Here is an 18,840-nt window from a genome sequence, read left to right on the forward strand (position 1 = left end):
CAGCTGGGTGGTGCAGTGACTAGAGTACCAGGCTTGGAATCAGGAAAACTCATCTTCTTGAGTTAAAATCTGGACTTACTTAGATGCTTACTTGCTGTGTGACTCTTGCCAAGTCACTTTGTCCTGTTTGCTTCTGTTTTCTCATCTGTAAAATGAGCTGGAGAGGGAAATGGCAAACCACTCCAGTATCTTTGCGAAAACCCCAAATGGGGTCACAGAGAGTTGGACACAATGGAAAATGGCTGAACAGCAACAACATATACATATACATAGGCACATATGCACAAATAGATCTTTTTTTTTTCTTGTACACATGGGTCCCTTCTGTTTGTCTTTGACTCCTTGGCTCATATATTTAGTAATGGTGTCGCTGGGACCATGGGCTTGCAGGTTAGTTCCAAGTTACTTTCCCAAAGGGTTGAATCAGTTCACAAATTCAGCAGAGTGGCATTAGTATGACTTTAACAATTGGCATTTTCTCTAATCTTCTTGACCAATCTGATCGGTATGAGGTAGAACCTCAAAATTGTTTCAGTTTTTTTTTTTTTTCTTATTAGTGATTTAGATCTTGATAGTTTTGCATTTCTTCTTTTGAAAATAATTTATTCATTTCTTTTGACCATTTGTCTATTGAGGAATGTCTTTTTCTATATCTGTATCAATTCCCAATACATTTTGAAAATCACACCTTTATCAGAGAAATTTGTTCCCCTCCCCCAAGTTAATTGTTTCCTTTCTAACTCTTAATGCATTGATTTAATGGTGCAAAAAACTTCTTAATTTTATGTAATCAAAATTATCCATTTCATCCTTTATAATTATATCTGTCTTTTGTGTGGTTAAGAATTCTTGCACCATCCATAGTATTGTCTCTTTGTTCCTATGGTCTTGGGCCACCCTTTCCTCAAATAAATACTCACACACACACACACACACACACACACACACACACACACACATGACACGTGTGACAACTTAATGATTTATTTTGCGTCTATTATTTCTCCGGTAAGTAAGTAGAAGGGAAGCTTGCACTATTAGCAATCCATGTAGTCACAGTTAATCACTACTGATTGTGTAAATCGGCTTCCTGTTTACTTCACTTTGCATTGGGATACATATCTTCCCAAGATTTCTTAAAGGATTTATGGTCGTTGATTATGGGAGAGTAATATTCTGTTATATCTATATTTTATTTTCAGGTAGTCCACAAAATTTAGTGCCTTCCCCTTTATTTCTAGGTGTTTGCTACTTAGAAAAATTACTTTTTAAAAAAAATATATAAAACCTTTATGCTTTATGGGTTGCCTTTCCAACTCCATGTTCTGTAAAATAGGTATTCCATATAGAACGTAAGGTCCGTGAGGGCAGGGATTATTTAAGGTTTACTTTGATCTACTTAATTTAGTCTACTTTGTTTCCAAGGTGAACAGCTACGTTGGTGTGGCTTTTGGATGGTTATGGATGTCATAGAGGAGACTCTGTTGTGTAGGGTTCAGTGTAAACAGTTTGATGTTATACGTACAAAAGGGCATCTTGTGTACCTTCTATCAGTAGGCAGTCCTACAGTTTCCTTCATGGCTGTGGCAAATAGGTTAGGCAAGCATTTTGATGCTTATAATCAGAAAATTGTTGAACAAAATGGTCTTTATAATTGTACTGATAAAGCAGTTATATAAATTTAAGGTGTGTGTATGTGAATGTATGTATGTGTATATCTATATATAGAAATATAAATGATTGGGAGTCCAGAGCACTTGAGTTCTGAACTTGCCTCTGATTTTTAATAGCTGTATGACAGAGGATAACTCATGTAACTTCCCTTCTTAACTTAAAATGGGGATAATAACACTTAATGCTATCTTCCTCACCAGATTATTGTGAGGCTCAAATGAGATAAGGCCTATAAAACATTTTTCAAACTTCAAAAAGCTTTTGTAAATGCCATTTATTATTAATTATTGCTTTTTTTTGCTGTCTATCAAAACTTTCTGTGGATAACTGAATTGTTATTTTTTAAGATGTTTGCTATACAGGATGATCTTTGAAAGAAAGCTCACCTATTCTCTTCTAATGTTTTCATCAAGAACATCAAGAAATGTTAGATCTCTCCTTTTAAAGAAATAAGAAAAGTTGCAGCTAACTGGATATGCTTAAGTTTCATTTGGTGAGGAGAGTAATTTGGGAGTTGTTATAATAATGGTGTTGGGAGAGGGAGCTTTGTGTAGAGCTAAGAGCTCTGGACTTGGAATCAGAGGGACCTGAGTTCAAAACTTAGCTCTAAACACTACATGTGTTGTGTGGTCATAGATAGATTACTTAACCTCCCAGCTTTGATTTGCTTTGTTTGTAAAAGAGGGGTATAATACTTCCCTTACAGGTTTTTAAATATTAAATGATAAAGTATTTTTACATAGTTAAGTGTTAGAGGGATTGGGAAGAGGGGAAGGAAGAGATGGGAGGATCTACAGAGAAGGCAAAAGCTTGCAATTTCCTAGTTATAGGAAACTGCCCATGAGAAAGCAAATGCTTTCTATCAATGAATGCTGTTTGGTGCTGGCTCTGCATCTTACAATCTTGGAGATCTTCTTAAAGCACTGAGAAGTTTCCTGGTTTGCCTAGGGTCACATACCTGTGTGTGTGTGTGTGTGTGTGTGTGTGTGTGTGTGTGTGTGTGTGTGATATGAGACTTGAACTCATACCTTCCAGATTACAAACTGAGATTTGTAAACATGTTATGCTTCCTGTTATTATAAGGAAGTCACCCATTATTATTTTTTATTGGTTTTATATTGTGTCCAAAGTCAAGGGAAAAAAATTTCACTTTATATTGCTTACGTTGAACATAAATAGAATGCTTTAAAGCTAGTTTGTAGTTTATAGGACAATGTTACAGACAGTGGGGGGGAAAGCAGAAATTGAATGAAGATTGTCCAGACTAAGTGAACATATGCCTTAATATGAGTGACTTAATTTGTAGGTAGACTAGGAGAAGGTGACTAAAAAAAAGTTGGAAAATTTGACTTTAAGCTATTAAATTTATTTATAGTACTGAATAAAAATAGCAGTGATATGTAGTGCTTCATAATTTGCTGAATCCCCCTTTTAAAATAGCTTTTGATAATATTTAGAATAAGACTTGTTATATCCATTTCCAGATGAGAAAAATGAGGCTTATAGAAGTTAAGTTACCTTCTAAAGGTCAGTTTCATACTTCGGATCTTCCATGTTGTCATTTTGAGTACTCCTTCTAATGGTGCAGATTGAAAACCAACCCTAGGTCTTTTCACTTGTTCTCATTTTGTCCATGTTGTCCCCTAAATTCTCCATAGGAAGAGAATTCATATTATATTATACATTGTAATATATTTGCTTACATTAAACCTTTTTTATATTAAACACAGTGGACTCCTGTGTTCTTTATACCTTTCAATCATGTGACTATAAAGATGTGCCATAACTTGAACCCATGCCTTTCTGACTCCAAATTTAACTCTGCTGTACTTGTCTCTTCTTTTCCTGTTCTAAAGAGAAAGGTTATACTGAAATTTTTTAGAATATCAAAATAGAGTAAAGAACAACTTTTAACTTTTTTTGTCTGCTGTTAACCATTTTTTTTCTCACATTTTATTACCACTGTCTTTCAGTTTAATAGCTCACCCTTTTAAATTTCTATCCTTTTTGACCAGTCTCTTATGGTGGGGTGTTTTTAATTGATCAGCGCTTCTTCTTCTTCTTCTTCTTTTTTTTTTTCTTTTTTAGGCAATTGGGTTTAAGTGACTTGCCCAGGGTCACACAGCTAGTAAGTGTCAAGTGTTTGGTCTGAGGTCGGATTTGAACTCAGGTCCTCCTGACTTCAGGGCCGGTGCTCTATCCACTGTGCCACCTAGCTGCCCCTTGATCAGTGCTTTTAAGGGCCTTCTATCTACAGGATATTTGTTATAAAAACACCAAACAAAACTATTGTTTGTAAATTCAAAAAGCTCATAATCTACTATATGGACTGCCACACATACACTGATAAGTGCAGGATAATTTAATTTGAGGCTTCATTGAGCACTAACACTCTAGAAGATCAGGTAAGGCGGATTGTAGATGGTGTTTAACAAGTTGATCCTTGAAGGAAATTAGGATTCTAAAAGGCAAGGACAAAGAAGGGAATGCATTCTAAACATGTTGGGGGATAGCCTTTGTAAAGGCATGGAGGCAATATATATAGGATGACAAATTTGAGAAGTAGTAAATAGTCTAGTTTGACTGGAATGTAGATTCTGGAGTGGGATAAGAAGTCTTTATAAAGGAAGCTGAAGCCTGACTATGAAGGCCTTTAAATAGTAGGAGTTTGTCTTTCTTAGAGGCAATAGTGAGCCATTGTACATTCTTGATCACAGGTGTTATGTGGTCAGAAATGCACTTTAGGAAGTTGTTTTGGTCGCACTGTGGAGAATGGATAGAAGAAATGAGACTCTAGAAGCAATAAATTAAATTATTGCTATACTTTTTGGAGAGGTGGAGGCAGTCTGGGTTAAGTGACTTGCCCAGTTAGTGTCTGAGGCTATATTTGAACTCCAGTCCTCCTAACTCTGGGGCTGGTGTTTATCTGCTATGCCACCTAGCTGTTCCTGTTGCTGATGATTGGGGTAGTGGCCATGTAAAAAGAATAAATGAAGCTGATGTGAGACCCTTAGAGATAAGAGAATTGACAAGAGTTGTGTTGATTGGATGTGGTTGGGGGAGGGGAGGATGGAGTTAGTGGAAAGGAGAGTAAATGATAACTACTGCAAGCCTGAATGATGAGGATGATTGGTATCCTCAGTAGAAATAAATAAGTATGGAGGGACATGTTCAGGGAAGAACGTATTAAGTTATATTTGGGGTATTTTAATTTTGAAATGACTGAAGGACAGTCATGTAGAGGTATTTAAGCAGTAGATGATGGACTAGAGTTCAAGCGAAAGATCAGGACAAGGTACATAGAATGAGAAGTCTTTTGCATGAAGATAATCTGTGTGTCTTTTAGTGAGTTCTTCAAGGACAGAGACTATGCTTTATAACATCTGTGTCTCCCTAGAATGTAGCACAGTGCCTTGCAAACAGTTGTTTGTTGTTTACTTATATCCAACTCTTCATGACCCCATTTGGGATTTCCTTGGCAGAGATATTAGAATGATTTACCATTTTCTTTTCCAGCTTATTTTACAAATGAGGAAACTGAGGCCATCAGAGTTAAGTGACTTGCCTAGGGTCACACAGCTAGTAAGTGTCTGAAGCCAGATTAGAACTCACAAAGATGAGTCTTCCTGACTCTAGGCCCTACACTCTATCCACTGTGCCATCTAGCTGCCCTGAGGTGGCAGCATAGTAATTTAATTAAGTAGTTCTAATCATTTCTTTTAAGACAGCAAGAAAAAGTATATATGTGATTTTTTTTCGTGATTACACCTGTGTAGAAAGCTCTTCCTTTACTATGAGCACCTTTTCTGCAACTTAAGAATTTTAGAGTTGTTTAGGGAGGTACACAATGATTATGTGTCTTCCCCAGGGTTACACAGACCTGTGTGTCAGATGCACGACATGAACCTGGCTTCCAGACACTTAAACCAAGTCTCCACTCTGCTATGCAGCCTCTCAAGAATGTTAATGGGAAGACTTAATGAAGGCATCACTATTTTTTTTAAAATGAATTAGAACCTTGAATCCAGACTAGTAACTTTGATGTTAATTCTTATTAAAATTTTAAAACAGGTGTTTAATCAGATAGGTTATTGCTACTAAGAAAAGTCAGGGGTGTTCATTGGAAGCCATCGTGCTGAACTAACCTCATTTCATTTTTAGTAAGAATCATAAAAACATAGATGTTGAGCTGGAAGGGACCTGAGAGAGTCTGTTTAGTCTGACTCATGTCCTTTACAGAAAAGGAAACTTAAGCATAGGAAGTGAGCTACCCAAAGTTATATATGTGTAGGTTTAAAGATTGATTTGAACTCAGATCCTATCACAAGAGTCAGGTACCTTTCCACTATATTAGTCTGCCTCCTTGGTTGATAGCAATTGCCAGTGCTACAATTTTGTGTGATTTCAGCCATGCATTTAATAGCTTCTCATGAGCTCCGTGTGGATCAGAGAGAAATTCTGAAAGAGGAAAACTGAGGTACAAGTGGTTTCCTTAAGAGGACCAATAACTGTATTTTATACTTCTTTATAGTCCTGTTGTACTTAACACAAGTTATGTGTGTAAAGAGTCACAGTCATTATCAGATATTAATTGAGCACTTAATGTGACCCAACTCCTGCCCCCTAGAGACCTATGATCTAGTTAGAGAAGACAAACCTTGTACTCACGTATTCCTTCGAGGCAGCATTAGTGTAGTGGATTGAGCACTTAACTTGGAAATTAGGAAAATTTAGATTCATATTCTAACTCCAACTTTACTAACTGCGTATTTGTCACTGGGAAGATTGCTCAACTTCTTTGTGACTTAGTTTTCTTATCTTAAAACAAAGGCTGTGGACTTTTTAGAGTTCCTTCCAGCTCTGTATCTATGATTCTTTGTTCTTCTTTTGCATTAATTAATAACCAATTTAATTCAGTCAATTTAGACTGAATTATCTGGGCACCACATTAAAGAAACTACATTAACAAGCTGTAGAACACTCAGAAGAGGTTAACAAGGATGATGAAGGACTTTTGCCATAAGGTGATTGTGATCAAAGCTATAGTATGGTATAAGATCAAGTGAAAATGTGTATTTAAAACATTTTGAAATTCTTGAAGGATTATGAATATTACGATTTTTAGATGATAGTGGGGTAGGAGCAACTGTTTAGAGAAAATTTATTTGGTAAGGAATCTTATGCTTCTCTTAAATACTTGGTGCATCAAAAAGGAAGTTTTGAACAATGAAATCAGATCTATATTATTGGGGCTAATGAAGGAGAGTAATGAGGTGGATAATTAAAAATGATATGGCTTTGGCATGCATTTTTATTCCCATTTTCTGGAAGAGTAATTTACAGTGTTCCAGGGCTTCATGACCTTTTTTTGTGTCAGGAATCCTTGTGGCATTCTTGTGAAGCCTGAGAGCCCTGTCTCAAAACAGTGTTGAATGAATAAAATAAAACATGTAGGATCACAAAGGAAACCAATAATATTGAGCTATAAAATATCAATTTGTTTTTTTTTAAGTTCACTGACCCCACTTTAGTGTTCCTAAAGCATGATACTGATGATTTTATTCTTTGACTTAAAATCTCAAATTGTTCCCAGTTGCCTTGAAAATAAATTATAAATCTCTTATCCAGTCTTTCAAGGCCCTTTACAGTTTGTCCTTTTCTTTTATGCATAATCCACTCCTTGATCTAGCTCAGCTTCTGAATGTTTTAGGAAAGTGCCTTTTTCTTCTCTCTTTGGAAGCCCTGAAGCTTTGTTGCTTTGGGCACCTGTTAAATTAAGTGGAAAACTTGTCTTGGTCTGTGCTAGAGGATATATGACTAAATGAAATAAATAGTCTTTGTATAACTCACTTTAATCAATTGATTAAATTTTTTAATGAAGGTAATGGTGGGTAAGTGAATGACAATGGTGGTGGTTGTTCTAGCTGTTGTTTTAAGTGATAGTTATTGGTTTGACATGTCACTACAGGTAAGCATCCATATCAAAACGTTTTGGGGGGAAAGTTTGATTGGAAATTAAAAATTGGATTCACAGGAGTAAGTGGTGGGGATAGACTAACCAATAAGCATTTATTAAATGCTTCCTATATGCTAGACTTTATGTTAAGTCATTGGGGTCCAAAGGAAAATAAAAAACACGGACCCTGCTCTCAAGGACCTTGAATTCTAATGGGGGAAGATATACAAATGACTACATATAGACAAGACACATATTTATTGTTCAGTTATGTTGTGACATAAACTGATTTTTTTCCCCGTCTGATGGCTACTGTTGAATTTTCCAAATTTACTGGCTTATTTAGTGCAGCATTTTAATAGTATCATCTTTTAGGATTTTAAATAGCTCAGCTAGAATTCCATCAGCTCCTGTAGCCTTATTGTTAGCAGTGCTTCCTAAGGCCCACTCGACTTCATTTTCCAGAATGTCTGCCTCTAAATCAGTAACCATACCGTGGTGATTATTGGTGATGTTAAAATCTTTCTTATATAGTTCTTTTGTGTATTATCATCACCTCTTCTTAATCTCTTCTACCTCTCTTTAGTCCCTACCATTTTTGTTTCCTGTCATGGCCACTGCAAGAATTGTTACCTGAATACCTGTGATTTTCTTGGGGAGATCTGTTATCTTTCCCATTCTGTTGTTTTCTTCTGTTTCTTTGCATTGTTCATTTACAATGTAAATGCAATATAGTTTCAGGGAGGTGCGAGACTGGGAAAGATGTCTTAGGAAGGTGGGATATGAGCATCGAGGAGGTGAGGAGGGAGAATGTTGTAGGCATGGGGGAGAACTAATGAAAAGGAGGTAGTGTTATATATAGGGAATAGTAGATCAGTGTAGCTGTGTCTTAGAATGAGGTGAGATAGGGATGTAATAAACCAAAAAACAGATTGAAAAGCTAGAAAGGGTATATGTTGTGAAGAGCTTTAAATGCCAGACAGAGGGTTTTATGTATTTGATCCTGGAGACAATGAGAAACTACTGGAGTTTAGTGAGGGGTAGTACATGTGGTAAGATGATAACTTTTGCAACTGAGTGGAGGATGGATTGGAGTGGAGAGAAATGTGAGGCAGGAAGTCCAACCAGAAGGCTGTTGGAATTGAGAGATGATAAAAATCTATACCAGGGTACTGGATTGATGAAGTTGTATATAGTAGCACTGTTATTTTTATAAATTGCATGGCTTGAATGGATTGGGTACATTGTGTAAATTTGACTTGAGGAATCAAGGATTAGAACGTGTGTGGACCAAAAGGATGGTGGTTGCCTCAACAAATAACATAGAAGTTGAGGAGAGATTTTTGGGAGAAAAGAATGATTTCTGTTTCGGATTTGTTGAGTTTGAGATGCCTATGGCACATCTAATTCAAGATGTTAAAAGGTAGTTGATGATGGGAGACTGGAGCTGAGGAGAGATAGGACTACATAAATAGAAATAGGAATCATCTGTCCAGAGGTGATCATTGAATACAAGGGAACTGATAAGATCACCAAACAAGACAGTACTGAGGTAGAAGAAGAGAGGGCCCAGGACAGAGCCTTTTTGGATACATCCATTGTTAATGATTGTGACCTTGATGAAGAGTCAGCAAAGGAGATTGAGAAGGAATAGTAAGACATGTAGGTGATGATCCAGGAGAAAGTCCTAGTGTCCTGAAAATCTAAAGAGCATTTAGGAGAAGGTACTGGATGGCATTATAGTTATAAAGAAGTGTCCCAGGTCCAGGAGAGTGAAGATTGAGGAAAAACAGTTATATTTGGCAATTAATACATCACTGTTAACTTTTGAGAGAACCAATTCACTTTATTAAGAGGAGAAGTTGGCTTGGAGAGAGTTTTGAAGGCCCTGAGAGTAGAGGAAAGCAATACATCAAAAGAGAAACAGATTTCTCAAGGAAATTTTCCCAGAAAGGAAGGAGTGCAACAAGATGATAGTTAGCCATGATAGTGAGGTTAAGTGAGGAATTTTTGAGAATGTGGAAGACATGGGACTATGTATAGGCTGTAGGTAGAGAGAGATAAAACAATTTCAATGGGAGGGTTAAAAGTGGGTACAATATACCAAAGAAAATGAGGGGGGAGGTTGGGATCAAAGTTGCATGTAGAGGACCACCTCTTCATGTGAGAAAGGAGGAGATAAATGGGGGAATACTTGTGAGTTCTTGTGAAATGAGGAGAGAAGTTATCTGTGAATGGCTCCAATTTTTAAAATAGGAGTCAGTGTTCTCACCAGAGAGTGGGGAGAATGAATGCCTTGGTTTGAATTAGCTGCTGTGATGTGTAAGGAAAGCATGTCTAATAGGGAAGTGCAAAAAAATTGCTTTGCTGAAGGTAAGGCCCAGTTGAGATAATGTAATAAATTAGCAGTGAAACAAATCAACCTCTTCCCCCCCCCACACTTTTTTTTTTAAAAAATATTATGCACCATCAATCAATATGGACCTTATTTCTCTTGGAGAAGTTTATACTTTAAAAATTAGCTGTAGTTTTGAAATGACTTCTACTCATAACCCATATGCTTTAGTCATATTGGTCCATATTTGATACTTATTCCCATTTTCCTTACCTGTATTATTTTTTGTTGCCGTTCCTTTTCCTGGGTACATATTTCCAATGTCACTTTCCTGATTCTATAGGTCCCCAAGAGTAATCCTCTGTGAGGCCTTCTTTGACCATTGCATACCTACTACCCTCTCAGCAACTTATTGTACTCACTATTGTCCTATGCCATGCTGTAAAGTACTTAACTGTAATTCACCTTAAGTGTTCTGTGAATTGTTTCATGGGTTTTAGTGTCATGTCCCCAGTTAGAATGCCAGCTTCTTCAAGACAGAGGGAATGTATCCTATGTTTGTTTTCTATTGCCCTGTTGCGTCGTGGTCAATTATGAGAACATATGTCAGTACTACAAGGATCTGTAATTTCTGTGGTTCTACTACCCTTCAATACAAATTGTAACATTTCCATCATTGCTTACTGAATGGTCTTCTATGCAAATAATAAGAGAAATACAGTACAATCTTTGTTATTGTAGTCATGGACTCAAGGAATTTTTCAAGGTCAAAAATTATTTCTCCTCCTTGTTCAATTTTCTAATAGCCTGAAAGGAAGAATCATAAGGGCTTTAAGACAAAGTTATTTTGCTTTATTCTTAATTATTACTTTATAGTAACATCCTAACTAGTTTTATGAATGATATACAATGACAAAAGGCTAAATAAATAATTTTTGTATTCCAGTTTAACTTTGTTGGAAGAATCCTTGGGCCCAGAGGACTAACAGCTAAACAACTGGAGGCCGAAACAGGGTGCAAAATAATGGTCCGAGGAAAAGGCTCAATGAGGGATAAAAAGAAGGTAAGTCTTTGAAAAGGGGTGGAAATGTAAGGGGAGGGGGAGAGAGAGAGTGTGTGTATCTACACACACACACACACACACACACACACAAACATACCTTCTGTACTTTTGACCTTTTCTGAATAATAGTTGATTGTGCATTACTTTATGTTTAGTAAAATTTATCAATAAAAGGTGTAAAATATTTTGAAGTGATAATCATTTTTATAATGTGATCATCAAACCTTCCATGTTTAACATTTATTTTTCAGTTAGCCAAGGGCAACATAATTTTCACCATCATATTTGCGGATACCTAAGTTTGCAGTTACAAACCTGGAGAATTAATCAGAATGTGGTAATGTGTAGACAAAAATGTGTCATTGAGAGTCTGAGACATTACTTTTCTGTTGCCAAGGATAGCATGAGAAATATTAAGTAAGTAGTTTTGGATAGCTTGTCAAAACACTTGTGTATACACTTGCATGGATATACAATAAAATAAAACAAATGGTTACCCAGATACAAGTCATTCTCTTTATATCTGTCACTTAGTACTTGTCATTGAGATACTAAAGGATTTACCTTTAGGGTGATTTGGGAAGAAAGTGATTTTGAGGCCTTAAAGTACTATTTTAAAAGTGAGTTATTCTTTACTTTTCAAACTCATAGAATGTTTCCTTTTATCTCCACGTTTATTTTTACTGCATTTTGATTAGTGTATCTAGGAAGCAAGGGCAAATAGTTGAAAATAAAAAGTGTTATGTGGACTTCTAAGAACAGTGTGACAGGTACAAATACTCAGAATTAGCTGAAGGTAACAAGGAAATCCAAGCAAAATAGCATGTATATTTAATGCTGTATTAGGTTCAAGAATGGATAGAACTGTTGTTACTGGGAAGTTAGAGGGTGGGAACTAATTGATAAAGAAAGCAGCACTGCTCAACTCAGTTCTTGCCTTGCTTCTGTTTTCTTTGCCAAGGGAAATAATCTTTGGACTGACAAGGTGAAAACAAAAATGGCTAATAGGGAGTTAGTACCTAAAACAGGTGAGGAGATAAGAAATAAGAAGAATTCGTGATGAGTTCAAGTCACCTGATCCAGGTGAAGTATGTACTGAGGTACAAAAAGCATTGATAGATTTGGTTACCGAGCTACTATTAATGATCTTTTTAGGAAAAGATGTCACAAGAAGAGTAAATGTTCCAGCATTCAAAGGGAAAGAGAATCAGGTCTACAACTCTAGGCCAATGAATCTGTCTTTGATTCTTGGAAAAATTTGGAGTTTGATTGGATCTAATTCATTTTATAGGTAAGGAAACCTGAGGGTAGATAGGTTGTTAAATGCTTAGGGTTAGGGTTAGCTTTAGCAAATAAATAAATAAATAAATAAATGAAGTAAATGACATAGTCTGAATTTGAATCCAGTTAATCTAACTCCAAAGCTTGTGATCTTTGTGGTGTACCCTGCTGTTACCCTGAATGGTCATATCAACTCCCCAAAATACCTTTAGAAGTTTTCCAAAGACTATGAAATTGAGTCCAGACTTCATTATCCTGCATTCCATTCCTACTCTGTGATCTGGCTTCAACTCATCGATATGGTCTACTACAGTATAGTATAGGACTCTTTGTCCTGTCTTCTAGCCAAGCTATACTACTTATCACTCCCTTTCCCAATGATGAACCATATATCTAGAATTAATTGCCCCATTACTTTCTTTCCTCCATATAAAAGAACAACCCATATCCCACCCATTTTGGGGGGTGGAGTGGGGCAGGCAATGGAGTTAAGTGACTTGCCCAGGGTCACACAACTAATAAGTGTCAGGTGTCTGAGTCTAGATTTGAACTCAAATCCTGACTCCAGGACTAGTGTTCTATCCACTGCGCCACCTAGCTGCCCCATATCCCACCCTTTGAAGCCCTTCATTTCCTTTAAGACTCAGCTCAAAGTAGGAGTTGGGAACCTTTCTTGACATCCTCAAGCTGGAGGTGCTTCTTTCTAAAAAGTTTTCATTGCACATATAGTTGTATTTAAAAGAAATGCAGCTTTGTTCTTATGAATACTCTATGGCCCTTTCTTACCACAATAATGAAGTACTGTAGCCACAGAAAAAAGTCTTATCATCTTGATGTCAACTTTGTGGATAGAATATTCTCTAAATCTGACTAGGCTGGTTCTTATATAAAATCCCATCGCTGGATAGTTATTGAATTATTCCCAGCTTTATACTTCTTTGGAATGGCTTTTGAGAACCCAGTCTCACCTCCACACTGTAATGATGGAATGAAGCAAAGCTGTGTGTGTGTGTGTGTGTGTGTGTGTGTGTGTGTGTGTGTGTGCATATGTTAATATGAGAGAGTTATTTTTTCAGACATTGAAGACTGCCAGGTCATTGTCATTGTGTGACATGTTTGTTCCCTTTTAAGATAACTCATTATTTTTCTGTTTTGGTACCTTTTTTGTATCCTTTTGACTATTCCCTTTTGGAATGAGTAGAACTTCAGGATGTGATCACTAGTTATTTGATATAGACTCACTTTTGGGCTTCAGAAAAAAACTTTGTAATTAGTGACATTTAATGCACAACGCAAAGGTTTAGTATTAAGTTACTTAAAGAATCCATGATTTCTTCTGTGTGGTGCTCCTTATGACATAGTTGGCAATACTTTTATTGCTAGTTATTATGGTAAAGAAATATTACTGGTTAATTCTTAGGTGAAGATTCTTTCTCAACTTGGCTATATTAGTCCTCACATAAGAGAGATACTGCCTATCTCTGGATCCTTATTCAAAACCTTTCCAGTTTGTCATTACTAGAGGGATCATTACTGTACAGTGATACATTGTGATAGAACTTTAGTGGAAGCCATACATATAGTTAGACATTTAATGTAATAAATCAGTTGTTTGGATATCATGGAAAAGAAACTTTAAAAGATAAATGGGAATGAGAAAAAGTGCTTGATTTAATGAGACCAGATAGATAACATTATAAATTTATGTTAAAATATCACCTGTTTTTACATAGCTAATTGTGCTTTTCTACCCCTTAGATTGTAAGTTCTTTGAGAGCAGGGTCTATCTTTTGCCTTTTTGGTATCCCTAGCACTTCATTGGGCAGGTAGGTGATACAAGGGATAGAGCACTGGAGTCAGGAAGATCTGAGTTCAAATTCAGCCTTGGCCACTAGCAGTGTGATCCTGGGCAAGTCATTTAACTCTGCCACAGTTTCCTCATCTGTAAAATGAGCAGACCCCTCCAGTATCTTTGCCAAGAAAACCTCAAATAGGATCAAGAAGAGTTGGACAGGACTGAAAGGACAAAACAACAACAAAAGCATTTAACACTGTACCCGGCACCTAGTAGGCACTTAAATGCTGGTTAATCTAATGGGTCTTTAGGCCATTGGACCTTTTCTAATTTTTGTTTTTGGCCTAAATTCTAACCTTGAACATTTTGAAACAAATTTATGTGCATATTTGTGACATGGAATGCCTTTTACAATTTAAAGCTTACTGATCACAGTAAATTATTAGCAAAGGCACCTTGGTTCGTGCTGTTATAACTGTAGTTATGTATTATAATCAGTGTTATAGGTAGAGCCAAAGATACAGGATTCTGCCGTCAGTTGTTTGGATATCATTCTGGAAAAGAAACTTCAGAAGATAAATGGGAAGGAGAAAAAGTGCTTGATTTAAGTGAGGTCAGATATTTGAAGTGTGGTTCGAGAGTGACAAAGAAAATAGTTGTACAGTTGTAAATTTTTTTTCGTTTGCTTTGTTTTTTGGCTAGGCAGTGAGGTTAAGTGACTTGCCTAGGGTCACACAGTTAGTAAGTGTTACGTGTCTGAGGCCAGATTTGAACTCGGGTGTTCCTAAATCCAGGGCCAGTGCTCTATCCACTGTGCCACCTAGCTGTCCCCATACCTTTATACTCTTAAAAATTAGTGAGCATCCCTCAAGAATAAAATCCCAAGTCTTAGCCTCTTATTCACTGCCCTCCCAAATGCTGTCCCTTAGCTATAATTCCAGGCTTATTCTCATTTCTCTATTGTGGAACTTGGAATTTAGCTAAACCAAACTCTGTCGTCTTTTCTCCCATTGCTAATGGTATATCACCCTTAAAGATACAAATGAGAGGTCGTATGAAGCCAAATTCCTTGATCTTTCCCTGCTCTAAGTTCCAATATTTCTTTGTACATCCCTAAATTTAAATAATTTTTTTTTATTATTCTTATGGCACTTTTCACTGGTTTTATTTTTCAAATATCTTTTTTAAAACAATCTTCCTTTACATGCTGTAATGTTCTTGAGTGTAGAGATTATATTTATGCCTCCCATATCCACTAGCAGAGAAGCTGATCTCTTGTCCAGTTCTCTTCTGCAAACTTCTTTACTGGTTTTCAAATCTACTTTCTTTACATTTTTACAAATTTTAATTTCCCCATTAGTACAAGAGATTTTGAGTTTAAATCTTTTAACAGTTGTCTACCTGTTGAAGTTTTTTTTTTTTTAAATGCCTGTCTTGACTTTTAGGAAAACAGTTTGATATTAGCTTGGGAATTCAATTAAATGGCTATTTCTTAACTCCGTCAGATAAATTATATATATGTATTCAGTTTTATGGTTTAAATAGGAAGATACAGGTCTGTACTAATGATGTATTGTCAGTAAATAGAGGAAACGTAACTGCTTAAACAGAGATCAGGAAAGTATTATAAGCAATTCACATAGGAGATCATAGTGACTCATGTACACTATTTTAAAGATGTTTGTCACCCTTTAAATTCACTATGAGTTGTTCTCTCAATGCTTTTCTTTTTCTTAGCTATTTTTTACTACCCTTTTTTCACTAGTATAATTTAGAGATAGTGTTTTCTTTAGTTTTGATGATTTGTAACTAACTTACAACAAAGTCCTTTCTATATTTCTATAAACATACCTTTCTGAATGAAATTCAGAATGAATATTTTTAATTCAACCTTTTGAAATGTTATGATTTAATGAAATTGCAGGGTACTTCTAATTTATTGTTGATTGATTTTGTAAGACTATGTTCACAGATAAAAAGAATGAGAAATACCCTTTCTTGCTTATAACTCTATCCCATAAATATAGAGTACATATGGAAACGCTTGTTTTAGATACCTTTTTGAAGAATTGGAATAAGATTAAAACTGCTATGCTTAAATTCTCAAAAACTGTAAAAGACATTTTTGTCTAAAATTTGAAATGTTTCTCATATGAAAATGTTCTTTTATGCCATCTTTAATTATACTTTTCCTTTCTAGGGCTACATAGTTATTATATATAGAAGTTCTCTTGCAAATTGTTGAACTAAGCAAAATGGCTCTGCTGGTGGGTGTTGGATTTAAATATACCATTATAATTTTTAAGGAAAGTTTTGGTTCTGGAATTTGCCATATTCTTATGGAACAATTTAAATATGCAGGTGAATCCCACTAACACTGCAAAATCCAAATTAGAACATAGATTTGAGGACAAGGTTTTTTACCTTTTCCTCTTTCCAAAGCCTTTTCAGCTTGAACAGGATTTACTGAAGCTATCAATACAATAAAATCATAGGTCCAGTCCCTGTCTTTTATTTTTTGTTACCTTTTGTTTTTGTTCCAGATATATTCCTTCCTCTCCCCCAAGCAGTAACCCATCCCCTTTAATGATAACCAGGAAAACAAATAATTCAGAAAAACTACACAGCAAATTAGTCTTGTCTGACTACATATGCAGTATTTCACATTCCTAGCACTCTTCCTGTGTGATAAAGGAAAGAAAGTAATTTTCTCCACTCTCCTTCAGTCATCATAATTATGCAATATGGAGTTTCTTTAGGGGCAGAGGGTGAGTTCTTTCCTTTGGGATCATTATGCCTTGTTTTCTTCATTCTGCTTCCTTCACTCCCTAACACTTCATGTCTTCCCATCCTTTTCTTAATTCAGGGTGTGATAATGCAGAAAGATTGCTAACTTCGGAGTCAAAAGATTCAGGTTTAGATCCTGCTGTCATTTATTACCCGTGTGAATATAGCTAAGTCATTTAACCTCACAGTTTACTCATGTATAAAACAGGTTGGATTAAATGGCTTCTTCTTTCTAGCTCTATGATCCTATAATCTTCCTATATATCATTTCTGATAATACAATAAATACTTCATTACAAATATGTGCCACAGTTTGTTAATAATTCACCTCAGTGGGAAATCTTTATTAAAGATTGGGTGTTAATTCATTCCAATTGTATTAACTTTGAGAATTCTTGATGAGATCTTTGATTATACAAAAGAGATGGGTTAAATATCCATTCTTTTTTTAAGGGGGTGGGGGAACTGGAATTAACCATGGCCATTTTCCAGACCATGACATCCAGTTGGAAAGCTAGCCATTCAAGTGCATCAGTGTGAATTACAGAATTGGATTGTATACTCATAGACCAGCAAGGCAGATGTTCCATGATTTGACCCAGAATTGAAAAGAATGAGAAATAGAATAGATGGCACTTAGGAAATGCATAATTCTTTAAAGTGTCCCAAGTTGTTTCCCATTACTAAAAGCTAACTTTGAACATGGGTGTTATCCTGGAGTCAGGACAAAATGAGGAAGAGGGCTTTCAGCAAATTGAGTGGAAAATTTATAGGAGGATGTGGACAGAAGTTGCTCAGAAAAGGCATAATTTTTCATCCGTTAAAGGAAGCATAAAAATCAAGTAGATCACATGTATATTTGAATACTCCTTGTGATAGGTAGTTTTAAACTTTGGAACAGGGCAACTAGGTGGTATAGTGGCTAGAATGCCAGACCTGGAGTCAAGAAGACTCATCTTCCTGAGTTCAAATCTCAGCCTTGGACACTTATTAATTATGTCACCCTGTGCAAATCACTTAATCCTATTTACTTCAGTTTCTTCATATGTAAAATGAGGTGGAGAAGGAGATGGCAAACCACTTCAGGATCTTTGCTAAGAAAATCCCAAATGGAGTCATGAAGAGTCAGACACACTAAACAATAACAAAAAATACCTTACAACACTACAATCTCCATTGTTGTGGAAGCAATGGAAAGGTTTATGATGGTCTGTAAACCTATATACAGCTAGTGAGTAAGGAATAGTTTAAAGAGAAAAATACGTGCAGCATAGAAGGTTGACCAGTCATGTAGTAAGTAATAAAGGCCATATTCAAGTGTTGCACTTAAAAGGACCTAGAAGTCTTAGTTTCCTTGTGTTGGCTTAATAAAAGAATGTGGATGAAAATTTCATACAGTGAGAAATTGTGCAGTGAGGAAATACCCACACCAGTGATTTTTGTTCAGTCATTTTGGCTGTGTCCAACTCTTTTTTGGGATAAGATATTGGCATGGTTTGCCATTTTCTTCTCCAGCTCATTTTATAGTTGAGAAAAAAAGTGCGAAAGGGCTAATTGACTTGCTGAGAGTCATACAGCTAGTAAGTGTCTGAGGCCAGATTTGAACTCAGGAAGATGAGTCTTATGATTTCAGGTCAGGTGCTCTATCCACTGTGCCACCTAGCCGTCCACATCAATGATTACCACACTTCTTTACTATATTTAACATTGAAGGATTCCGTTGTAATTTATAGAAGTTTCAAATAACGTTTTTCTCTGCTAATGTGCTATTTGCAGTCTTTAAAATGAATTCTCATTGTTTAGTTCACAGAGGAGTAATTTTACAGGAATAAAGATCACATATATTCATATATACTGCAGATGTAGAACATATCTGAATAGATCTCTATAAAGGAAAAATGTAAGTTTATTAGTGGTGATATTAGAAATTTAGCAAAAACCCGAGAATG

The 18,840-nt window shown here is 35.9% G+C and overlaps 1 protein-coding gene across 5 annotated transcripts in view; it reads left to right on the plus strand.

Annotated features, from left to right (window-relative positions):
* Positions 1-18,840, plus strand: part of LOC114031547 (protein quaking) — a 197,685-nt gene that overhangs the window by 85,559 nt on the left and 93,286 nt on the right. For all 5 annotated transcript variants that reach the window (XM_027846695.1, XM_027846694.1, XM_027846696.1 and 2 more), the window contains exon 3: positions 10,912-11,028. In XM_027846695.1, coding sequence (XP_027702496.1) covers positions 10,912-11,028 — 117 coding nt within the window. The remainder of the gene's footprint in view (positions 1-10,911; positions 11,029-18,840) is intronic.

This window comes from Vombatus ursinus, unplaced genomic scaffold, assembly GCF_900497805.2.
Source record: "Vombatus ursinus unplaced genomic scaffold, bare-nosed wombat genome assembly UNPS02015175.1, whole genome shotgun sequence".
Classification (NCBI taxonomy): Eukaryota; Metazoa; Chordata; class Mammalia; order Diprotodontia; family Vombatidae; genus Vombatus; species Vombatus ursinus.